This window comes from Ambystoma mexicanum, chromosome 2p, assembly GCF_040938575.1.
Source record: "Ambystoma mexicanum isolate Mex_15411 chromosome 2p, UKY_AmexF1_1, whole genome shotgun sequence".
Classification (NCBI taxonomy): domain Eukaryota; kingdom Metazoa; phylum Chordata; class Amphibia; order Caudata; family Ambystomatidae; genus Ambystoma; species Ambystoma mexicanum.
In genome coordinates, this window is record NC_090923.1 from 381,519,152 (window position 1) to 381,545,185 (window position 26,034).

A 26,034-nucleotide genomic window follows, 5' to 3' on the forward strand; every position below is an offset into this window, starting at 1 on the left:
CTTTTGTTATTGCATTGTAGTGAAGTTTGTGCGGTTTGTTGTGCTGTAGGTTTGTGGTTGTGTTTGTTTTGGATTTGAGAGATGTATGCGGAGGGCGGAAACTGTTAGTACAAATTGATTAGTTGGCATTTCTATCCTCCCTTGAGGCGGTGGGCTTCTGCTTCTGTAGTCTCTCCAGAGGGTTTCGGGAGCACCCCAGCGCCTCTGTCCTGATCTGGGTCCGTCGATCATTGAAGGTCCCTTACAGAAAAATGGCCTCCTCCTCCTCCTCCTCCTCGTCTCCCTCGCAGCCCTACCTGCCTTCCCTTCCCACTCATACGGCAAGTGCGCCTATTAATGTCCGTAGCTGAGTTATTGTGATGTTTTCTAATATCCCGACAGTTTCACAGCTCTAAGGTACCTGGTGGGAGCTAAGGGGCGAGTGCGGGTTTTGCGTGGGGTTAAGTGGGGTTGTTGACTCAGTCTCCATTGGTGTTGCCCGAGTTCCACTCTATACTCGGCGTCACTCGTCCGGGTGCTGTGGGAGCTACCCTGTCGTGTCTGGGAGTTGACCATGTCCACTCTCATTTAGTCATCCCTATTCCTTTCTGTTTCAGTTTTCAGTTTGAGTTAGTGGTGTTGAAGAGCCAGGTTTTTGCGGCTAAGTGGGAAAATGAGGAGCCTCCCAGTTTTTTGTTGAGGTATGGTTTAGGTTCCAGGCGGATGTCGTTGCTTGACCTGAGGGGTCTTGTTGGCTTGTAGATTGTTATTTGCTGTATTCAATACCAGCAGAAACCAGTCGACTTCTTTCATAATGGATGACCAATACACCGCATATTGAACCAATATTCGATTAATGTATTTTAACCCGTATACGATGGACCCAGCAAAATATTTAAGTGAATTAGAAACCTGTGATTTCAATTATTTTTTGGGAACTCAACAGCCTTCAGCAAATAATGTGGTTGCACTTTAAGATATGACCACATCTCTGTTTGATATGTAGCACATCACTGTTATTAGTACGACGCGTTAACAGCCTTGTTAAATAATGTTTTTTCTGTTATTTCTTTTAACTTTTCTCTCTAGGCTATATTCCTTTGAAGTTTTATAAGGCACCACGTGTACAAAAGATTCACAAGAAAGCATTAGATGAGGGACAGCGGAGAAAAAGGGAGGATGGGACGGTGCAAGAGAACCCGTAAATTAACAAGCAGGCTTGTCCAGACAACGAAGCATAACATTAAATGTGCTATGACTGGGCATATTCCATTCAAGTCATGCATCAACATTTGGGGAAGAAAGCAATACATGTGCAGTGTAGCAGATAAGATGAAGTGGAGAGACCTCAGCTTTAACACATAATGGGACAGTTTATCACGATTGGCATTTTCTTCTGCCATTTGCTGGATTATATTTTACTGATCAATGCTTATGGTTTGTACTAGACAACATACATTTGTCCTGGGAAATAGTGTCTTGCTGGTGAATTTGGGGGAATCAGTTGGAATGAAAAGTAAGTTCAGCAGGTAAGAACACATATCATAATTAGAAATGGAAGGAATTTGGCATACAGTTCTTTTGACAGGCTATAATGGTACACTTTTGCCCCTTCCATTCTTGTTACAACAAATGGAATGTACTTTTCTGACGCCACCTTGAGTATGCCTGTGAACTCCACAAAGTGATGCCAACAAGGAATTGCCTCATGAGGGAGGAACGCTATATGACATACAAATAATCATTCATCTGTACTTGAGTGCAAAAAGATTTCAACGAGATGAGAGCAATAATCAAATGCGAGGACAAGGCATCCCACAGAGGTGCAGAAGAGTTGTGAAATAAATTAAGCCCATCCTAAGCTACATATATACTACGCTGTTGCGAATGAATGTGGGAGGATAGGTGTGTCAGGATGGAACAGAAATGCATCAGCAACATTTATCATTGAGCCGAGAGTGCAGCAGAAACAACCTCTGCTCAGAATACATTTTGTCACTTAAAATGATCAAGCACTATATCAACTGCTCAATAGGCATGTGGCCAGAAAAACAACTCGCATCTATCCTTAAGGGTATGTTGTCATTGAGACTAGGCTGGTATCATGGCAACAGGAAACCACATTCCCAAAAGCTTCACAGACGCTGATGCCCATGGCCACCCATCTGATCACCCTGATTGTCCAATGCCATAAAAGGACAATAAATATAACCTGTATGATCACCACTAAATTGGAGGCCACCCATGGACTACAATTTATATTTTTAAAATATAGATTCTCCTCTGGTTCTGGGTGATTTTCGGACCTCTAAATACAATTTACCAACAACCTCAGTGCAATTCAAAATGTATGTCTGAGGGTTCCCAAGGGTGCAGTACACATTGCTAGAGTTAAGAAATATTTTAAGCTGTCAGGACTATTCAGCCAGACGCCTTTTTCCAGTTGAATCGGGCCTCAATTCAGTTGCCAAAAAGAACCCCGATTTCTGGTGAAGGGAGTGGCTCAAAAATTTAAAAGATTGCAATACTTTGCCCAGGTAGATGACCTCAACCTTTACTCAAGGAATAGATGTTGCATTTATTTGGCTATTATCAAATCTTCCAATTACATTTTTATTGCTTTCGGTTTCCCTTTATGAGTACCTTCTGTTTTGTTACTCTTGTATTCACTACCTGGTTGCTCGGAAGAGGCTAACTTGTGATTTATGCATTGACACTGTAAAATAAACAAACTATCATTGTATTTGAACTATATTCTATATTTGTGTTTGAAATGACCAGGTTTAAATTTTATACAGACAGATTGGCACTTACAGATTATTCATTCATTTTCGTGTTCAGTCAGTTGCGACATTTTTCAAGTTAAGACAATATTTGTTCTACCTATTGACATCCTAAGTGCTGAATTGTCATTTGCAAGTGTCAAAAACAGACAGACACTGCTATGCTAAACATATTTTTGACGAATGTTTACTTTTTATCATCTACAAGAGAGAACATAATACACCTTGAAGATATAGTTATACATGAATAACTTGCTAAGACAACTTTTCACTGATGGGATTTCAATGCTTTCCTATGGAAATTATGCCACATGAACACATATGAGGGCAATAAAACGTAAAAAGGCCTGTTATCCAACCTAAAATATGTTTATTGCACAAACGCTTTAAAGAGAGGACAGTCTTTCCAACAGAATGCCTGAGGTTTAATCACTTGCTGATTTGTATGGAGCAATTTCATTCAGAGCAATACACTGTGCATTTTTGAACAGACAGACATCACACATTTGCTAGTGTAATTATATTTGTCCTGGCATTTCTAAAAACAGAAGTACAGGCTAAAGTCATAATATGCAGCAAAAAATGATCAATATTCAGATAAGTGACCCCACTAAAATGGTCATAAATACAAAATTGCTTTTTTGTCTTCTTCAAAATTATGAAATCAATACCCGCAGTAATTGTTCTTCGCAGACATGAATATTGCAGAAGCTGCACAAGTGTGCTCCAGATGTTCCATTTGCCTTGACTAAGAATGTCTATGAAATTGATCTGCTCACAATTGCATTATGTGACCATGTCCGGTCAGGTCAACTATATATTGATTGATTATGTATTTAAAAGGCACACTATACAGAAAAATTGTATTTCCAGGTGCCACAAGAGAAAAGGTGGTGGTGAGGGGGGCTAGACAGGGGAGAAAAACAAAAGTAATGGTCCTACTAGGCCTTGTGACATTTGGATTGTGCAAGTGCAGTAACAGAGTGCCAAGGGGGCAGAGAGAGTGGGGAGGGGGGATAGGTGATAGTCATGGGAGGGGCATACTAGGGAGGGAGAAGGAAGAAGGGCACAGGGGCTAGGCATGTGCTGGGTGGAGCCCCCTGGGGCAAGTGCCAGGGGATGCCGGGGGCGGACCACCCTCAGTGAGAGAACGGGAGTGGACCAGAATCGAGAGGGAGGCAAAACCCACCAGGCTAGTTGGGAAGGGGGTGCAGAAGGGCAGTGCTCGTTAGGGGCGGGGGTGCTGGTATAGACTAGCCAAGTAGGGCCTGGTGCCCTGTAAGACTCATAAGGAACCAGGCCACCAGTCACAACGGCAGAAGGGGCCATTAGCAAGGGAGGGCGAGAGGGAAGGAAGTAGAGAAGAGCAGAGTCTTGAGAAGCTTCCGGAACACAGCTCAAGTCTGGGGCTTGGAGGCCATTCCAGAGGGAAGCTCCTGCTGAAGAGAGAAATCTACCCCCACTCTCTGCTTGGAGGAAGGCCTGATCTGTAGAGAGTTGGAGCTAGAGGACTGAAGGGCTCTAGCAGGGAGGTATTTGGAGAGTTGGATTTAGCAGGGTCCCAGACCCTAGAAAGTCTTGTGGATGATGAAGTGGGTCTTGAATTTGATCCTGTCATCCACAGGCAGCCAGTGGAAAGATTCTAGGTCTGGAGAGATGCGGTCCCTGGGCTTGGGATAGGTCTTGCAGTGCTATTCTAGATTAGTTGAAGGGAGCAAAGAGAGGAAACAGGCAGATTGAGGTAGAGGCTTTTGCAGTAGTCCCGACTAGAGAGAATCAGAGCTCTGGAGACATTGAGCTTCTGGGGGAAGGGGAGAATGCCTCTGAGGAGGTGAAGCTGAAAGCTGAAAGTGGGCCTTCTAGGTGTAGGTCCTTGATGTGAGGGAGAAGGAAAGAGGAGTCAAAGATGACACCAAGGTTTTTGGCCTCACAAGATGTTGAGGGGAGGGGACCAAAGGAGGGCAGCCAGAGAGTGGGAGGGAAGCAAGGATCCCAATGAGAAGAATCTCCGTTTTACTAGCATAAAGACAGAGATCATTATCTGTGCACCATTCCTGAATAGCAGCCAGACAGTCATGAATGAGAGAGGAAGAAGACGAGGTAGTGGAGGGAAGATTGAAAGAAAGCTGTGTGTCACCAGCATAACACTGGAAATGTGGAGAGGAGATCAAGGTGGCCAGAGGGGTAAGGTAGAAGTTGAAGAGCCACAGTGACAGGATAGAGCGCTGAGAGATGCTGCAGGTATAGAGTGAGGTGGAGTGGAGGAAAGGGCCCAGTGACACCTGGGAAGGTCAATTAGATTGGAAAGAGGTCAACCAATCCAGTGCCGGATCCGTGATACCAGGGTAATCACAGAGCCGCTTTATGAGGATGGCACGATTGACCGTGTCAAAGGCAGAGGACAAATCAAGGAAGATGAGAACAGAAGGAGAGGTGGAATTAAGGTTTGAGCGCAAGTCTTCATGGGTGTTTAGGAGAGCAGTTGACATGCCTCTGAATGCTCTGAAGCCAGATTGTTGGTCAAGGAGACAGCCAACAGATGCGGTGGGTCAGTTGGGAGATGGCCAACTCCTCCAAGAGTTTTACCAGGAAGGGAGTAGTGGAAATAGGGCAGTAGTTAGGCAGGCAGGAGGGGTCGGCAGAAGGCTTTTCTAGGAGTGGGTGCAGAAAACAGCCAGGGCAGGAGCAAGAGAGAGGAAATGTTATGCTTGATAGTTCTGGAGGAGCAGGTGGATCACCTGTTTGGAGGAGACTTTCATAGAGCGGACAGATTTAGAGACCTGATCCAGTGCTATGGGTGAGGAGGAGGAAAGCATAGGGGAGGGAGAGTATATGCGAGAGAGAGAGAGATGCAGGGAAGCCAAGGGAGGACTGAGAGCAGGTGGGGGAGTAGGGATGGGTGTAGAAGTGAGTGAGGACAGGATATCCTGGGTTTGTGTATGTCATTGTGAATCCCTTCTCTTATGATATGTATGTGCTTATGGGCTTTGCAACGAGAATGCCAAGTTAATCTGGTCATGAATTCCCACATCCACTGAATTTCAAGGGTTTTGCTGGATTAAATCTGTGCAAATTAATTGCACCTTAACTCACAATTTGTGTTGTGAATTTCAAGGGTTTTGTTATACCATAGATTCTTTTACAGGGTACAAAGCATGGCATGGCCTTCGGCTGGGTCCACTGTATATGTTCCTCAATAAGTTTCTTTTGGACCCAAGGGTGGCCACGTGTCTTTCGGGCCCAGTAGCCAGGGCCTTTGCACCTGGCCATTAAGTATGGCCTTTGGCCGTGCCCATTATATATTTTAAAACACTACCAGGCCACTAGGCATTCGTGTTCACTGGCCAAGGCCATAATGCACCCCTTGACATTTCAACCCAATAGGTTACCCCACACCTCACTGTAGCTGTGACATTCAATTTTTTGTATTAATCAATTTTTTAAAAACGTTTTCCCATAAGTGCAGTTATATTAGCAATGGACTACAAATAACCCTGAATATTCAAAAATAACCCCTAATGTCCGGGCTTATCAGTGTGATGCACTTATTTCCCGATCCCGTTTTCTACCATAATCCTGAATATGCAAAAAATAACCCTGAATATGAACAATAACCCCAAATATGCAAATATTACTGCAACTATGGGAAAACGTTTGAGCTCTGAACGTGGCCCTTAACCACCCCACTCCCCAATTGGACATGGTGTCTTCTTTCCCATTCCCCAACTCTAGCCTGACGACATTACATCCCTTTTCCTCCTTCAAAGGTCATTCAGGCCCGAAGGTATCCAAGCGCTAACAACCACTGATAGGGGAAGGAAAAGCTGCACATAATCAAAACTCAAAACAGATATGTTTTCAGGTGCTTTAGAAAAGGCAGATGTTCAACAATATCTCGGAAACCCACCGGCAATGAGTGCCACATAGAGGGGGCCAGTAAAGAAAAAGATCAACCTCCCACTGGTGCCCTGTTGTAACTCAGGATTTTAATCCAGCGTTATGAAGAAGAACAAAGCAGTCTAGCCGGCTTATATAGAGTACATTTAGAGCAGAATATTCTGCACCAGTAGCGTGAATGGTACGATGTGCCAGACATAGTATTTTAGATGTAATGCGGCTGTCAATCGGAAGCCAGTGCAACTCGCTAAGCAAGGGCAAAGAGTGAGAAAGCTTCAGGCTTCGTAGAGCCAATACTATGGATCCCTCACTGAAACCCTATCTAAAGTATCCTCCCAGATGGTCATGGAGAGGAAGACGCTCCCTGATCCTGACCTTGGGGATGGTATACTGCAGCAGGATCACCCTGGAGAAGAAAAGCATCACAAGGAAGTGGGATACCTATGGGATGAGACATGGTATTTAACCTATTTTCGAGAGGACCTCCAACCACTACCACAGTATACATTGGCATGTTGCCATCATAATTCTATTGTCGCCCAAATTCCCAAAAAACCTAATAAGAGGAAGTTGTATAATAAGGTAAGTTTTAAAAGTAAAGCACCATGTTCCTCTTCTCAAACCTGCCTTATGTCTAACAATGAACCCTTTGTTAAATGTTGAAGAAAGTAGGAATAAAATTCACAATGTAGAAAAACTAAGGAAAACACATTTTCATTTGGGACTTCAAGTCCCACAATTCCCTCAGGACTGGGAAAAGGAAGAGGGATACAGAGGAACAAAGATGTAGAAGTGGTCAGCTAGTCGAAAGCAATGTACTACACCTGAGGGAGAGTGAGAGGCATAAAAGCCCCCCCAGGTGCAGGTAGTAGGGCAAAAGAAAGAAGAAGCAGAAGCAGTTTATGAAGCAGGAGACGCAAGGGCTGTGTATACTGCAGAAGAGAGGAGTAGAGATGCTGGAAGACAACAGGAACGATGTGAGTCCTGAGAGGGTCTGTGCCTTTATCATCCTAAAATGCAGAGGCTGCAGAGCGGGAAGTGTGTGGTAGAAATGCTTACCCCAGAAGGCTACGTAATGCAGAACTGTCGCAGCGGAAGGCGGGCATAGTGTGAGCAGTCGAGAGGTCTCAGGTGGCAGGATTGGACCAGAGACACTCAGGATTCAGATTGACTCCAAACTAATGTGGCTGAAGCAGCAGCAAAGGCACGCCTGGTCGGAGGCAGCCACAAGTGCAGGAGACCTACGAATGCAGCGAGGAGAACCAGGACATGGCATACCCGTTGAGTCTAGGCCACGTGAGACACTCTGGGTGCTCCATAGCAGGCTGCGAGTGCAGAGAAGGCGGGATCAGTTGCGAGCGAGTGACTAAGCAACGCTTCAAATAATGAACTGTGGTAACGTATCCAGAGACGCAAATAAGCATTATAAATACCAAACAGTTACAAAGTTAGAGAAATAAGCTAATAACGCTTGCGAATACTGCACTGTTGTGCCTTTCATGAAGCAAATTCGTAAGCCTTAAGAATATCAAACTGTTGAAGACTTGGGAAAAGGGCTGAGCTTAACCCAACCAAGGTCCAGGAGTGAAAGTGTGAGTTTGTGCAAATATCCACAGTCTGGTGGGCTGGCCATATATACATAAGCCAAGAGACCTTGAGAACTCAGTCCAATAAAGGTTGCCAAACCTAAAAGAGGAATAGTAGGAAGCTCCAAAATGGTAAAGTTGGGGAATACCTATCATTGTGGTTGATGTAGACTTGCATTGCTACAGCCAAGATGCAAGCAGGAGAAGGATTAATCCTGAACATTATTTTCGGTATGAATGCAGAAGGGATGTGAATGTTCTATCCCTTAGAAGGCGTTAACCTGCTTATGATAAATACGGCTATTGAAGTTCTTATAATTCTGCTGAGAAAGTTATCATTGAAATACTCATGTATTTTGGTGTAAGGGCAGGCGAGTAGACCCATAGGGCAAGAGGTGATTGCCCTGAAGAGACCTGGTAAATGGTTACGCAAAGTAGTAGAAGGAGCAAGTGGTACTATTGGAAAAGCAACATATAATCTTGAAGCAAGCCAATTTGACCAAACTGTTTGTTGTTGTCAATTTGAAGCAAGCTAATCTGACCTCACCAATTGTTGTTGCCTGAGATGTGAAGGAGTTCTCAATCCAGGAGGTGGGAGAGCTTGTGACTTTTCTTTTCAAGTTATTTTGGGATAACTCACAATCCAGGAGGATTGAGGGCTTTTGACTTTGGCAAGTTAGCATCACTGAAATCACAGAACTTTGTGTTGCAGCTGGGTTACCTTGGTTTTCCTTTGAACTGTGAAAAACAGCCTTGTTTTTATCTGGGGAAGGGAAGTTCGCCCAGTCCATGACAAGAGACATTAATTACACTGTGAACCAGTTTATATTTTATCTACATTTGTGAAGCAAAGTTGCCATATTATATCTTTTTATGTTGATTGTTGTATTAGTGGAAGGAGAAGAGGTCCCTTTGTTAGAGTGTTCCCTTTTAGTTTACAATAGGCAGGGAAATTCACAAAAAGGTTGGGATATTGAGGTGTTTATTTCACTTGTTTTATTTAATAAAATGGCAGAAGTTAAAAACTCCCTATGAAGTTGTCCATCTCACATTTCTGACCCCCACAGTAGGTATAAAAGCCTACACCATGGCCAGCAATAAGGTCGACCAATGGACAACCAAGTGAGATACAGCTATAATTTTGGGTGAAGGGGACACCCCCCCCCCCCTTCACTGCTGAATATTTAAAAAACTACTTGTTTACGAGAATTTTCATATCTGTGCCAATTCCCTTTGTGCTAGGCTATTGTGCAAATGCAAGTCTATGCAAAAAAGGACAAGCATACTCGTCCTTGGCACTTAAGGGGTTAACCTTAGATACCCCCAGCTCTTTTTCTGGACTCAGGGCTTTTTAATTTTAACTCCTGAGTGGGAGGGACTTTTTTCTCACTCTGGTGTGTTTTTTCTGACTAGTGTTTCTGTGTTCCTTACGGTTTAATGGAGTCTGGTAAACTCCGTAGGCATCTGCTTTTTACATTGTGACACACAGCACCTTTTGTGCAGTGCAACCGAGAAGTCCCTTGGATTTCTCTTAATGATTAACTACATTTTCTTGGGTGAACTACTGTTCCCAAGAATAGTAAGAGGACTCCTGTCTTACTTAACCTTTCTTTTGTGGGCCCCGCAAACACCACCCTATGTGGAGTGCTAGGGGTTATATAGTAACTCCTTTATCCCACTTATGTAATATTCTGTTACACTAACTAACTTGAATGGCTGGTTGCAGTGGTTTCTTTTTTACTACCGTATGCCATGTATCTGCAGGCTGATTGCTCAGCTGCAGTACAGCACCCAAGGCTGACCATTTTCTCAAGATGGCTGTCATCATCTTTTTCAGCCTCTTCTTGTCAGTTATTTCCTTCTGGGCTTTTACTTTGTTGTTTGAGTCATTTGTATATTTTGCCTTTGGCGGGCTTCAGCTGTTCGTTCTTCTTTGGCACTGAGAAAAAGGCAACAATACCACTAAGGACAGCTGAATCAAGGAGAAGCTATTGCTGCAGAGCCGCTCTCTTGAGTGCTGCTGCAGAAGCTCACCAGACGTCCTCCCTTTCGTCACCACAACCAAGGACCAAGAACAAGGATCTGCTGCACTACAACAGGAAGGCATCTAGATGAAACAAATTCTTGAGTTCACAGGTACTGTGGGGTTTGGGGTGCATCTACCCGTCGCCAATTGTGGTGCTTCCTAGATTGTGTACTTTTTTACCCTCTTTTGATTTGACCTCAACTCATTTGCACTATGCTTTCAGCTTGTGCTTCTTCAAGGTGGCTCCTCTTGAGCTGTGATTTTCTATTTGAACTACTGACTATTTAAAAATACGTTCTAAGAAGACAGCATCAGAACTTCGAACTGGCCCATTGACTTTGGCTATCCTGGCTGCCTAAAGGCCCCCTTCTGAGCCTATTGGCTTTGGCACTGTGTGTTCCCTTACAGGATTTAATTGTTGAACACTAACATTGCTGGGATAAAAGGGTGCCTACATTACTCTGGGAGAATAAGATCCAAACTGTTAATGTTACACAGTTCTTGGTTAACAGTTATGACTTCTTGAATTATGGCTTCAACAGTCAAAAGGGTATATTTGTCAGGATGACTCTTTACTGCTACTTCCACACAACAATTATACTTCTACTTGCTTCACTATGAGAACAGTCACCTTTGTCCCACAGCTTTCACCTTGGTTTGGAAAACTGCATCTACAGACAACTAGATACACCTCCCTTAGCTTCAATACTTTGAACTACTGCCACAGATTCAATGCTTCGACAAGACAGATTCTCAGGTAGGCAAGGCACTCTTCCTTTGAATAGCTTTCCTCAAAGGGGCAGCCCCTTTGCCTCTCTTGTCTTAACTGCCACAATAGTAACCTGCATGTGCCTTCAAGACCCTCTTCTCTCAGACTTCAGCAGTTTTGGCCTTTATAGGTTTCATTTGCTTCAAAATATTTAGCACAAACATTCAGTTCCCCTTCCCCAGTTTAACTTCACCTTTCTCCCAGCTATTGGCCCAACCAATTACCCAGAGAGCCTTGATGCTACTCTCTTAGCTTTAGGTAATACTTGCACACTGATATATTGGGCCTTTTGATCTTAGTAACTTGCCAATGCAGCTGGATTGCTATAAACTCTGAAAAAGGTTCATATACACAATTAGTATGGGGTACTTCTTGGCTTTGGAAATGCTTGCTCTCTTCTTCAATCAGCTATAGTCTTAACTTCTTGTGAATGAAAAGTAGGTTATTGGTATACAAAGTATAAGGTTTAGTCATTCGATAGGAACTACAATTAGGCACATGCAACCACTCTTTGATGTAGTTTCCAAGCTTTAAAGATGGATATGAAATTGTATTCCTGTAGAAGAAAAGGATAGAGTTGAGGCCTCCTTGGGGAATCGCAATAAGGCACACACGACCATTCGTTAATGTGTTTTCCCACTGTAAAGATTGTAACTTTGATATTGTCACAGTTAAATGTTCTGAAACGGTCCAACCATACGTTTTGGGAGTATGCTCTGCTCCATAGACCCTTGGCTTGACCATTGCTTCTGGCCTCAGTCTCAGGCACGTTGACAGCACAGCAATCAGGCTCACATGGGGGAAACTGTTTTTCCTGCATGTCTTCCGCCGTGCAGCCTCTGCACTTCAGAGTTTGGGAGGACAGGACTCTCAGAAAACGCAGTTGAAATCTGCTGTCTCCACCTTCCGGGTCCCTCTTGTTCTTCCACTTCTGCTTAGTTTGCCAGCCTTGTACCTCCCTTCTGCTTCCACTGCTACAGCCTGCACTCCAGCTAACATTCCAGCTCCTTCCACTCCTTCCTTCTCTTCCTGGGGAGACCTTTTATGCCTTCCTGGTCCCTCCAGGTGTAGGTTACTTGGCTCAATTGCCCAACTACTGCGATGGTTGCTAGGCCTAATTGTCTGAATGCTGCACCTGCATGCCTCTTCAGCCCTCTTCATTGTCTCAGTCCCTCTAGAATTCTGGGACTTGTAGTTTCCTTCAATAAAGTTAGTTTTTGGCATTTAGGTTACTTTTAAGGGTAAATTTAATTCCCTTAAAGTTATCAAGAGAGGGGCTATGATAATTAGCCTTTACAGAGGAAGCTAGTTTAATGACATTTCCATTTTCCTGTATATTGTACCGTTTAGGATTGAGCAAGGTGTTTAATTTTGGATTTCCGAAACAATCTTTCTTTTTGTAAAGTTTGCTCAACCTTCACAACATTAAGGTCCACAACTCCAGATTTAATATGAGGGTTAGGGACATTAAAATGAGATTAACCCATTACCCTCTTTAGGTACATAGCGAATAGTCTTCCTGTCAGAGGACAAATTCTGTGTCTCATTCCACAGAATCTCCTCACTACCTTGGGCTCTGTCTCCTCCCAGGTGATACTCCCACAGTACACCACCCCCATGGTTGGAATCAGGAAGGGTCAGTCTTCCCCAGGGCACCTGGGAGGAGACTTTAAACAGGGTTTCAGTGAGGGATCCGTAGGATTCTTCACACTTGATCAAGCAGAGAAGACAGATCTGATACCAAGACGTTTGAGCCTTATTCATTATGTGTCGCTGGAAGATAGATTGCTATCTAGAATGAAGCCTAAGGATTTTCATGATTGGGAAAGTTGAGGGCTGAACCTGTCCAAATGCATTTTGCCCAGCCACCTTTGAGTGCGGTCAGGTTCAGCTCTAAGAAGGCACTTGTCATCCACCTTTGAATGGCTTTTAAGTCATGAGTGAAGGTGAGCAATATCTTGTGGGCATTTGACCTTTAGGTGCAAACGTGCATCATCTGCTTACTCTTGAATCTCAAAGTTGGGGGTCATCTAGGAATGAGCCCAGAGGTACATATAAAGGAGAAAGATGACCTGCGAGAGAAGGAAATCCCGAGGGACTCCACAGTGATGTGGCAGCACTTTGGCCACGAGGGAACCCGCCTGGTCCACCTGGTGTCTGCAGATAGGTATGATGTGAAGCAATTAAGGATGGTGCCAGGCAAGCCCATCCTGTGTGCAGGGAACGTGATTAATGTGGGATGGTCGAACCTGTAAAACACAGCTAAGAGGTCCACAAGGTGTATCAGGCATCAGTCCCCTTTATCGATAATCTGAATTGCGTTCTTCACTTGGATGGTGGCTATTTCCGTTTCTGCATTTGGGACAGAACCAACATTGGTAATCCTGGAGCAGACAGGTGCTCCATTTTTGCAAGAGGTTAATCAACACTACCTTCTCCATGACACTGCTGAAAAGTGGGAGGCTTATGGTTGACCAGTAGTTTGGAAGGACATCCGGGTTGAAAGTTGTTTTTTTCAGGAGTGAGTGTACAAGACTAGTTTTTAGGACATGTAGAAAAGTCCCATTGTGCAATGAGGCACTGCATTTATTTCTAAAATAGCTGTTTGGGCAAATCCGGTAGGCTTTTTTAAGGATTGTGGCCACTAGGATACCATCTGTGTAAGAGGCCTGTTTTAATGACGTGTGTACATGAGGTCCTTGGGTGAGTGGAGAGGTCAGTCCAGGGATGAGCGACCCATAAGGAGATATAGGAGGTTGGTCAGAGGATTTGGAAGTATTGATGTGGATCCTGATAGTATCAATCTTTTTGACAAAGAATTCATCTCACACATTTCCTGGGATGTTGGTATGTCTGGGTGTGGTGTGGGGTTCAAGCAGTGTTGACTGCATTGCTCCTGTTGGAGGCTGCCAGGCTACCATAATGTTGTGTAATAACTAGTCAAGCTTTGGATATTAGGGTCCACTGTTTGGAACATGAGCCCTTGGGGGATAGAAGGTCCTCTGGGATGTGGGCACTTTCACAGCCTTACTCAAGAGCTCTAATGGAGCTCATAGAGATCTTTTGATTATAACCAGAACTGAGATTTGCCTAAATGTTTCAAACAATGAGCTAATATTTGGAAATGTGGAGGAGTTGGAGAAAACAGAGACTCTACTGGAAATATTTTGAAGGACTAACATGCCACCATTAGTGTTTATCCTGACCCTGGTGGGCTCTCAGTGTGTGCAATAAGGAGAATAGGATAGCTGTGTGGTCTGTCCAGATGCACAATTGTGTGTCTGGTATTTTTAGGTGCTTGGGTCCAAGGGAGGTTAAGGTCTCCAAGGAATATTTTGGTCATGTTACAAGATTGATACTGTAGAAGGAAAGAGTTTGTAAACACATCTAGGAAGGACCAACACCTGTGAGGTGGTGTGTAGAGGAGGTAGAAAGTGGCAGAGTCTTTGTTTGATGGAGGCAATGATCAAGTAAAGGTTTTCACTGAATCCAATAGTGATTGATTTTGCAACATGCAGGGCAATTTAATTTTAGGGATGACTATCACTCCTCTCTCGTTTTCTCGAGCCAGCCAACATGTTGGATGCTGTATCCTGGTGGGATGAGGACATCAAAGATGTCAGAGGAGGTTGGTGTAAGCCAGGTTTTTGTAATAAAGTTTATTTTCAGGTTTATTGATGGTGAGCAAGTCAGAAATGTCTGCTGCATGTAGGATGTAGGACAGCTGAATGAGGGTTTATCAGCAGTAAAGAACATGGACAGTCTGAGGTGGAATGGTGAGCAGTGACGTGTGGAACCTGGAGAAAAATGACTGTTTGATGGGCAGTGTGGATGAGTGCATTTGCCTCGGTTCTCCCTGTAGTGTGTGGGAATGAGCTGGGATTGAGAGACACACATGGTTATGTCTTACAAATAATGAGGTTCAGAGAGCCTCATCATTGACCCTTCTAAGCACGAACAGAAACAATGGGTGGTGTCCGGGACTTCATACATCCTTTGTCGAGGATGCTGGGTGAGGATGACACCTAGGGGAGCATTCATTACTGAAGCCTGGGGTTGACATGGTTAGCAGTTGATTGCAGGCAGAAGGAGAGGACAAGTTCATGTAACCTGCGCTCACCAGGTCTGCTGCTGGAAGATGAATCCCTTACACTGCTGGAGTCACTTAATGGAAGCAGATGCTAGCGTGGTCAGCTGTGGATGGTGGGAGAAGTGAAGTCAAATGCTGCTGAATGACCTGTGATCAGAGAGCAGGGGTTCCAGTCCATTCTTGGCCCTTACACAGGTCTGCAACCGTTGGCTCTCCTGCTTTTTTGGACTACATATCCCATCAGCCCTAGCCAGCATAGTCAATGATCATGGGAGTTGTAATCTAAAATATCTGGAGAGCCACATGTTGCAGACCACTGTTCCAACAGGCCCAAATGAAAATTTCCCTATTCGTCATCTGCCCATGCTTTGGAAACTATGGCAAGAGCTCAAACCCATTTAGTCTGAGCAAACGGTGTGGGGATTGTGTTTAATTTGCAATGAGGCCTTGCTGTAGGAGGTCCAATGTCTTGACAAGTTTCTTCAGGGAGTCTGTTCAGCTTTTTGTTAAAACTAGACATTGCTGTGAATGTTCTCTCTCCATGTCCCAGTTCTTGGTCTAGTTTATGTACTAGAAGCCATTTTTCAATGAGGGTTGCCCTTCATATCGTCCTCATTGTCCAATGTTAAAGAGTGTCTTTCCTCTTCCTCATTGTCTAAAGTTAAAGAGTGTCTATCCTCCAATTACTCCTTGGTAATGCTCATCATAAAAAGTCCTACTCTTCGCCGGTGTCTAGAGCTTGCTCTCATTGTGTTTCTCAATGTCTTTTTCGAACAGTGGGGTGCTGCAGAAATATTAGAATCATGATTATAGGCATGTATTCCAGTGATAGATGTGCTCAAGGAGGAGATCTAAACCTGTGTTCCAGCTCATTTAATTTCCTTGATGCAACTTGATTTAATATATATATTGGACTGCTAGGGTGTTTGGCCCGGATGGGCACCTCGAATGAGGACTGACACGCTGAGGTGGTACATAAGTCTTCTTTATTCTGATATACAAACTTAACTGCCCAAATGTTCCCTCCCCTTTACCTCAGTCATCATGGGATGCTGCTCACGTGACCCGGCGTCAGTCTCTTAAGGAGACACTAGCCCTGTAACATCACCCCCGGACAAATGTCCTTACAACATTGTCAGCATTCTTCAACCAGGCATGCTGGTTTCTTCACAGCACTTTAGGGTCGGCTGCTGGCGGCTTCTCCCAGGTCATTTTCTGGCCTCTCCGTGCTCTTCACTCCTGGGCGAGGCGAGAATCTTGGAGGGGTCCATAGTGTGTCGAGGATCTTGTGGAATCGGATCTGGAGGCTGAAGTTTCTCACCTCCATTTGTCACTGTTAGTTTGAACTGTTCCTGGTTATTTCTCTCTCTTCATTTTCAGCAGTTACCATGGTTCCTTTTACTGCTGTGACCTGTAGTGGCTGTGGGGCAAATCGAGATCCAGTCTTCTTGACCACCGGCTGTTGTACCAACACTTCATCTCACACTTGAAACTTTTTTGGGCATGCTCCTCTTCTTTCATCTGTCTGTGTGCGGGCTCGTTCTTTCCACTCCGCGTCGCTCCTTAGGACTTCAGGATCTGTTTCTGGTTTGTTTGCTGGATGTCGTATCATCTGTGTGCGAACTTGGTACTTTACCAGGAGCTCGGCTGGGGTCCGGTTTGTGGCTTTGTGTGGCGTGTTACGATAGTCTCAAAGCATCCTGCATAGAGCCTGGTGTGGGTCGACATTTTCTATTTGGGCTCGCTGTAAAGTCTTTTTGATGGAAGACATAAATCTCTCAGCCATCCCATTGGATTGCGGCCAGCGGTGTGTTATCTTCTGGTGTTTGAAACCTAAGTGCTTGGCGAATGTTGCAAAGTCATGCCCACAGAATGGCAGCCCGTTGTCCGACTTGATGACATCTGGTATTCCCCATTTGCTCACGACTTTGTCAAAGATGTCTGCTATTTGGGCGAAGGCTGTGGATGAGGATCGTTTTACGATCAGGAATCTTGAGTGTTTGTCAATAAATAGTAGTAGGTATTCCCCCGATTCTAAAGGTCCATAAAAGTCTACTGCCACTTTTTCACACGGGTGTTCTGGAATCTGTGTTGGTTGTAGGGGTATGGGCGCTTCTGCTCCGGCTGTGAATTGACACGCCATGCAGTTCCTTACCCACTGGTCCACCAAAGCGTCAAGGAAGGGGAACCAGACATGGCAGCGTAGTTGCCGTTTTTGTGGTGTCTGCTCCACGTTGTCCCTCGTGGGCGGTCTTGATTACGTCTGACTGTAGAGCGGCTGGAACCACCAGTCTGCATCCTCTGAGGAGTATGGTTTTGTCTTTCACAGCTTGCTCCATGTGAACTTTTGCTAGGCTCTCTAGCTCATCTCTGTTTGCTCCGGGATGTGTCATCAATGCCCTCCGGTAATCTTTCCACTTGTTGTGTTCAGTGAGGTCAATAGCCAGGGCCATGGACGGATCGGCTACTGACGCCAGGGTGATGGCTTCCAGTGATATCTCTGGGGGCAGCGCGTTTGTGGTGACGTAATTTATGTATTCCATATCACCTGTTCTCGGTATCTGCTTCCCCGTGGGGTGTCTGGACAAATAGTCAGCTGGGTTGTTTTCACCACCCCCGGGCGATGGATGATCCGGTAATCGTATTCTTCTAAGTGAATGCCCCACCGTTCAATTCTGGGGGGCATCTTTGTTCGTGGGTTCCCAAAAAGTGAAAGTAAGGCCTGGTGGTCAGTGATGAGGGTGAACCTTTTTCCTATTATGAAATTATGAAAGTGTTCACACGCCCAGACTGCCACTAGGCTGTCTTTTTCTGCTTGGGAGTATGCAGACTCAGGGCCCTGCTGGCGTATGCTACTACCTGTCTCGGGTGGGTGTGAACTGCGTTGGTCTGAGCAAGTATGGCTCCAAGTCCTACCGGGCGTCCATCGACCACTATTTCAGTGTGCCAGTCCGGGTGGAAATATGCAAGTTTCCTGGCTTCTGCCAAAGACTGTTTGATGATGTCGAAAGCTTCTTGGCATTCTGCTGTCCAGCATGTCTTTTTGGAGTAACTTCCCCAGTGGTTCGGTGATTGTGGCGTAATGCGGTATATATCTGGCACAGTATCCTGCCATGCCAAGAAATTATCTGACGTCCACAATTTGTCTCGATTCTTGGAGGTTGAAAATTGTGGCAACTTTCTTGTGGTCAGGGGACATTCCGTCTGTGGAGAAAATGTGTCCGAAGAATTTTAATTTGGCTTTGCTGAACCAGCACTTGTCAACATTTAGGGTGAGCCCTGCGTCTTGGATGGCTTTGCAAGTGGCTCGAAGGGCGATGTCATGTTCCTCTTTTCACCGACCATATACAAGAATGTCGTCACTATAGTTCAGTGCACCTCTTATTGGCCGAATGACTTGTCTGATGGCCTCGTGGAAAATTTCTGCAGCTGATGATATGCCGAAATCTAAACGCTTGTAGCAGAAAAGCCCATTGTGAGTGGCAAAGGTGGTGATTCCTCTCGATTCTGCATGGAGTACCATCTGATGATAACCTTGATTTGGGTCAAGTTTGGAGAAGAGAGTGAACTTGTTTAGTTGGACTAACATGTCCTCGATTCTCGGGCCTGGGTGCTGCTCTCGCTGGATGGCGGTGTTGGCTATTCGCATGTCCACGCAGAGTCTGAGGCATCCTCCATATTTTGGCACTATTACTAACGGGGTGACCCACGGGGTCGGGCCTGTAGCTGGTTCGATGATTCCGTCTTCTAGGAGTTGTCTAAGTTCGGCCGACACTGCAGCTTGCAGATGGAAACCAACCCTCCTCGGATGTTGTGGGACGGGTCGGACAGTGGGGTCAATGTGGAGTTTCACGGGCGCTCCTTTCAGTTTTCCTAGGTCCTTACAAATGGATGGGAATTCCTTCATGATGGTGTCTTTCGACATCGTGTCTGCTCGGGTGGGTCCCGTTTGGACATTGAACACGTTGTCTCTTGTATCATGTGTTGGCTCTGTTGAGTGGATTTTGTCACCCTCTTGGACAAGTATGTCTATGAGTCCTAGGCAAGAGGCAGTTCTACAGTTTAGAAGGCATCTCCCTTTGCTCGGACTGCGAATGACATGAATGCATGTTGTTGTGGAGTGGTTGCCGTGGATGAGTCGATGACTGAAAGAGCCAATTGTTTGTAGGGGAGTTGCAGGGCCCCATTGATATATCTTAGAGACAGATGGTATATGGGCCGGTTTGTCAGGGATTTGGTGAAACTCATTCTCTCCCATTATGTTGACAGTGGCTCCTGAGTCAACTAGGCAGAATTGTCTCCCTCCGATTTCTACTGGTATTTTGGGTGCTTCACATGCTTCTTCATCCATGCTGAGATTGACGTACTCGTCTTGGGAATATTGGTCATATTGATTGACTTTGTAGTCAAATCCTTGTTGTTCTGCTTCATAGTAGTTCTGATGTGTTGGGGGTCCATCGTATTCATCTCTTATGTGGGACACCTGCTCGTGTCCCTCATTCACTTGGGTCTCATCAGTCGGGTAGAAGTCTTCAATTACTTTGACATATCTTCTTGGGTTTTGGTGGTAGGGACGCGTTTGGTACGCCTGGGTTTGTGTGTTCCTGTTGGGCATTTTGTATTAGGAGGCAAAAGGCATTTGTTGTGTCAGAAACCGTCTGCCTTCCCTGTAGACTGACTGAAAGAGTCCCTCCCTGCCGCAGTTCACACATATCTGGGATAGTGCGGGACAAGTCCCTGCATGGGGTAAAGCCATCCCACAGTGGTAGCACTGGCATTGGGTTCTCGTTGTCATTGAGTAGTTGGAGTTGGGGGTATCTCTGTTGTTCTGGGGGTGTTGGATTGCATTGCCGCTATCATTTCGTTCTTGTCTTGTTTTGTTTTATCAAGGTGTTGCCTGCTATCTGTGTTACTTGTTTGTCAACCCTTTCTAAGATCCTAGCCATCTCGCTTACTTCTTCTATGGTGATCGGCTTCTTGAGGAGTTGCTTTTTTAGCGTCTGAGATACACATCCCTCAATGACTCTCAGACGTATGGCTTCATCAAGCAAGAAAGCATGAAATTGGCAGTCCGCTCCTTTTATTTGTAGGCGGGTGATGAACTCATCAACAGTCTCGTTGATCCTTTGCATGCACTGATTACCTATGTACCTTTCATAGTCCCTGTTGGGCTCGATTAGCAGTCTCTTATTCAGGGCTGTAATTAGTGCTGGGAAGTCAGTTTGTTCAGCCGTTGGAATGGTTTTCAGCAGGACTAAGATGTAATTCCCTGCTAGGTTTAATAACATACTGCATAGTCTCTGTGATTTTTCTTCTCCTGCAGCATCTATGAATGTGGTGAAGTCCTCTAACCACTCTACCCACCTCGGGCCTTTGTCTGCTTGTGGTGTCATGGAGAAGGAGGGGGGCATGCGCCATGCAGTGGCCACCGTGTTTCCTGTAGTAGCCGGAGGGGTTGGAGCTTGTTGATCTGTTGGAGAGCTCATGGTGAGGTGGTGGTGGTGAGCTTGGCGATTGTCACTGCTGGGATGTAGGCTAGGCCTCCTGGGGCTGCAGCTTGTTTAGAGTATGAGGAGCTGCAGATGGGTGTCTTGAGCTTGTTATGTTGTGCAGTCACTGTACGGATTGCCGCACAGTCGATGTATGGTGGGTGCTTCTCTTGCACCCTGCAGGGGCCAGCTGTCTTGCTGGCATAGGGTTGATGTGCAGAGCGTGGAAAACGCTGGAGCAGGACGGGTGGGCCACGTGGTGCTGGTGTCCTCACTGGCTGGGGAGCAGGACGGGCCTGGGATCAGGTGTTCCGCTGCACACACGTGGCTGTGGTGAAGGAGGAGGAGGAGGAGGGCAACCTTGGAATTAGCCATCTGCTGGTAGTCTGTGTGCCACGTGGTCGTATGTGCACAGAGGTGGAGAGCGGGCCTGGGTTCAGCTGTGCACCGATGCGGGCCTGGATTGGTCTGCTGTATGTAGGAGGGGGGGCGGGCCTGAGATCAGACACACACACACTGGCAATGCTGGGTGGGCCGGGATCGGTCCGTTATATGCAGAAGGAGGAGGGCGGGCCTGGGATCAGGCACGCGTGCCGGCAAGGCTGGAAGTGCTTGCGGCGTAGCTCAGAGCGGGATCGCTCTTGGTGGACGGAGGAGGAGGAGGCGGTCCTAGAAAAGACCTTGTTGCCAGTTGTTTGGCCCGGATGGGCACCTTGAATAAGGACTGACATGCCGAGGTGGTACATATGTCTTCTTTATTCTGATGTGCAAACTTAACTGCCCAAACGTTCCCTCCCCCTTACGTCACTCATCACGGGACGCTGCCCACGTGACCTGGTGTCAGTCTCTTAAAGAGACACTAGCTCTGTAACATAGGGTAAGAGCATAGATTTACCCATATGTAATCAAACCATTAGCCCTTTGCGTATGCATGGTATTGTCTCTTGAAATTGCAAGACAATGTATTTCCAGAACAAAATATTATACAACATTGACAAAAGTATTAGGGAAGTGTGTGAAACAATCACAAAATGCTGGATTCAACTTTATATATTTTGATTCCAAGTACGGAAAGCTATTTTTTATTTAAGACCTATGAGTTTCTTGAAAGAGGATCTTTTATGAAAGAAACTCCTGAATGGAAAAGTCTATATTAGAATATATGATATTGACGGTGATTTCAAGTACAGTACAACTTTTGTAACAGTAATGCAGCATTACATTGAACTATTATATTTTATATATACAGCCACTTAAGCATAAATGCCACACTGCCAGCCGTAGCCATCCCTGGATATACACCTCCAATGTTGAACCACTGAGCAATTCATTGTATGTATGTTAATTAGCCCTCAGCATACGTTTTGATCTGTCTTACAGGGCAGAACTATTTTATACATAGATTCATCAGCCTAAAACAGATGTCAAGGATGAAGTTATCCACATATGTGTTTCCCCGTCATTAATGTGATGGAGTCTGACATCCTCCTCATTTCTTGCAATTGGCGTATAGTGGTGTGTTTACCAAACACCATCAAAGCTATAGTGGGTTGAACAAAAAGAAAGGCAAAAGAAATGATCAGGAAAGCGACAATAGGCCATTTCAGCTAGCATATATGTCAGTGAGCTGTCTTTGATGGTATGCACATTAGCTCAAAAGCATAGAGCTTTGCTCGATGGGAGAATTTTGACTGTCTTATATGTGTGAATTTAGTTGTGTATCTTCTGGAGCAAGGTTAAGCTGCATGAACATTACTTTGACATACCAATGTTCACCCAGTGCTTTCCGACCACGTGTGCTACCCAGTTTTTGTATTTTTAAGAAAGACATGATTTACACGCGTGTTTTATGTGTCAACTTCGCAAAACGGTATTCCCCGAAATACTAGGAGTAACGCAATGGCACTTTAAAACAGAAGTGGAGGAACAGCGACAATAAATGTGTACAAAGACAAACTGATAAAATCCTGCATGTTTATCTGCACAAGAATGTTACCAGGTTTATGGTGTACACATGTACAGTCTATAATCTAAAGCATAGGTTCACAGATAAAATCAGCCAAACGTAATACCTACTATACATGGTGTATCCTACCGATAATGGAACAAAGAGGAAAAGCAACGCTAGAACAATAACTGGAAACATACTCATCATGTACAATAGTGGGGCCATCCCTGGTTAAGGCCTCTTCCTTGATAACGTTGATAAGTTCGAATGTACTGCTGATGGGGGCATCTGGGTTAGGCCACTTTGGACACTGAAAGTGCCTTACTTCCAAAACATAGTCATCCTAGAAAAATTAAAAAAGATCATTATGTATAATGTAATATTTCATTTGGACGTGCCATAGTACAAATCACATAATAAATCATAGCAATGCAGAATTGATTGCACATCAAGCCAGTGTGTATCATTCAGCTGTCAAGCAACACGTGTGCTAACTAAATGTTTCTGACTACTCGCACTAAATCGAACTACTCCAAGATCACATTAGAATGGCTGCACGATGAGGTGGAACATTTCAATGTGTATTGGTTACTCTTCCAAATAGAATAGCGATAAGACTCAATTTCTTGTTGCAACAGTATTTGGAAAAATCTGATACAATGGCACAGGAAAGCCAGTTGCAAGTTGATTGGGGCAGAATGATCGCCTTCTTAATAAAGACACGTCCCAGTACACTGTGTGCATCATGGTCGTCACTGAAGTGAATTCAGAAAAGACCTTAACATGTTTGCATTTTCTGCAACAACAAAAAAAACAAATAAATCAATAGATATTTTCATGATAAAAGAGTATTCTAAAAATGACTCATGAAAAGTACAGGGATCTCATTAAAATACATACGACAGATGAGCCAGTTAATATACCTGAACATAGGTGTACAAAACAATACATTTTAGATTAATCCATAAATACATTGAAATACAAACTCAATCATGAAAGTTTCTTACAGCCAGGGATGCTTTTAAAAATAAGTGCCTGTATTAACAAGTGACAGCAGAAAAAACAGTTCCTGTCTGATTCACACATGGCCATCTAAATCTGTACCACCACACTAGAAATGTTTCTTAAATAAACAGAACATCTTTTGAAAAGCATCCTTCCCATTTTAAGGCCTGAGTTTATCAGGAGTGAGCTAGATTTGAGGTGAGCGGTGCTGAGCAGGAGTGGGTTGCCGTCTATGATCTTTGAGCAGGAGTGAGGTAGGGTGGTTGGGCGGTGCTTAGCTAGGGTGGGTGTGCAGGATGAAATATAGGGGTAGGCAGGTATGGGGTGGAGTGAAATAAGGTGGGTGAGTAGGGGACAAACAGTGGTAAGCCAGTCTGGTATGTGGAGTGCTGTGACCAGCACTTTCAGTGATTTTAATCACATAGCACAAGGTGCTTTAAACATTGCTAAATGTACATTTGAATATGTTTAAACAGGCAAAGTTCTGTCCTTCTTGATACTAAATAGCCTGATTTTGTGGTGTTTAAACTCTTGTTATGCCTGACTCTGAAAGATTGTTAGGGCTGAGCAACAGCAAGCGATGGGCCAGGCACCTACTAACATAAATTGGACCTGCACTACTCCCACTTGCTGTTTTGGAGTGCAGGCTTGTCTGAAAATCTTAACTTTTCCTGGGAGTGCAGAATAATTCTGTGTCCAAATAATCAAACCAACTCAGGAAGATGGCAATGAAACTGTTTTATTAACAATTATCTAAAACAGGGAGGTTACAACTGACTTCAGCAGACGTTCGCTGAGGCTCTCTATTTTCTCATAAAACCATCCTTATATGCAAAAAAATGCAAATAATATGCAAAATATATGTCAGAAGTGACGTCCTACTACGTGTCAAATAATAGGAAACCTATCAAGGGGTGGGATTGGTTAAGGGAAACATCTTAATATACTTTCTATAGGGACAAGGTTTGTGATTGGCTGCACACTCAGGTGGATAACTTATGCTTACCTCTAAGAACATGTCATCTTTAACGCCTATTCAGTACAATTATCATTGGTCTTCACACTGTAAGGCCCTTCGTTATACGGCCCTCTACAATTGGTTGGCACGCTCGTGCCATGTCTAGAACACTCGGTTGACTTAACAGCACGTAAACTCAGGCCCAGGTGCCAGGAGGTGGACTTGACTTTACCTCCCCACCCAATTAGCCCAACATCTCTCATCGCCCATGCCTTCTACCATGAAGATTGTCTTTGAACTTGACTTTGCAAAGTATCCTTGTCGGTGGGAATATATGGGAGTATATATGGGATTGCAGACTCTCACTATCGTTGTTCTAGGACTCCAAGCTCAACTCTATTTCCATCCTTGGCTCACGTGACAGGAGATCACAATTTGGTTCATTTTGTAGCATTTAAATGTCTTAAATTAATCAAACTTGGCACTCTTGGTGTTCTTTCTTTGCACCTTAAAAAGGGATGATTCATTCTTCGCACATTCACTGCTTTCAAGAATAGATAACCGACCATGGTTGCTTCAGTTTTGATACCAGGCCCGACAGCCTCGCCAAGCGCTTCCACGATCTCAGCTTATTCTTGCTGCAACACAATTCTCGGCTTTTCCTCTCCATGAGTCCGGGCTTACTAAATTCATGACACTGATGTCCAGCTCCTGTACAATGGCGGCTTCACCTGCTGTCTATTCACTACATATAAACAGCTTCTCTGATGACTTGAGTTTCAGCATCTGTACAATTATTGAATGGTTGATTTTCCGCAGCACTTCGCACACGTACAATCTTCTTTTCGCACATGAAAGTTTACTCGATTCTAACTTCGTCATCAGTTTCTATAAGATCAATGCATTCTTTTAAGCAAACACTCTTGCGGTGTCGCACATTTTTCTTGTGATGTCACTAGCTTCTCTTCGCTCCTTTTCATATTCCATCAGGGAGTTCCTCCCTCAGATTGTCGTCTCTTCGGGAATAGATTCAATAGGGTTTTCTCAGTGGATACCTTCTTTCGAATATCCGGTGCGGTACTGGCACAACTGATGGTGTCAAACATGGCACAATCTCAGGCTTCCAACATACAGGAGGTAGGGGGAGGCATTTCCTGCAGAGGCATGTAACTGCTCCTCTACATACTCTTCAAGCAAGGTAGTTCTGCGAGTCATTTTCTCCCCAGCAGTCGCAGGTAGCTCCTACCTGCTCATGAAGTCCTAGATTGCCAGGAAAGGAATCTGACCTTGGAAGACACCTACTGGCAGTGCTAGTGCATGCAATAGAGTTTAGAAGTAGGTGGGACTCCAGCATGAAGCATTATATAAAAACGTGATTTTGTAATTATAAAACTCAATGATGAAAGAAACAAATACATAACAATTTAGTTGCTGATGATACATCGTGCAGACTGTTTATCTTGGACTTCCATCATTGTCTTCACAATGCACTGTTTGCCTTCCA

At 44.6% G+C, this 26,034-nt stretch overlaps 1 protein-coding gene across 2 annotated transcripts in view; it reads right to left on the reverse strand.

Annotated features, from left to right (window-relative positions):
- PTPRG (protein tyrosine phosphatase receptor type G) overlaps positions 1 to 26,034 on the reverse strand; it is a 1,528,043-nt gene that overhangs the window by 51,677 nt on the left and 1,450,332 nt on the right. For both annotated transcript variants that reach the window (XM_069643751.1, XM_069643750.1), the window contains one exon: positions 22,768 to 22,910. In XM_069643751.1, the coding sequence (XP_069499852.1) occupies positions 22,768 to 22,910 (143 nt within the window). The remainder of the gene's footprint in view (positions 1 to 22,767; positions 22,911 to 26,034) is intronic.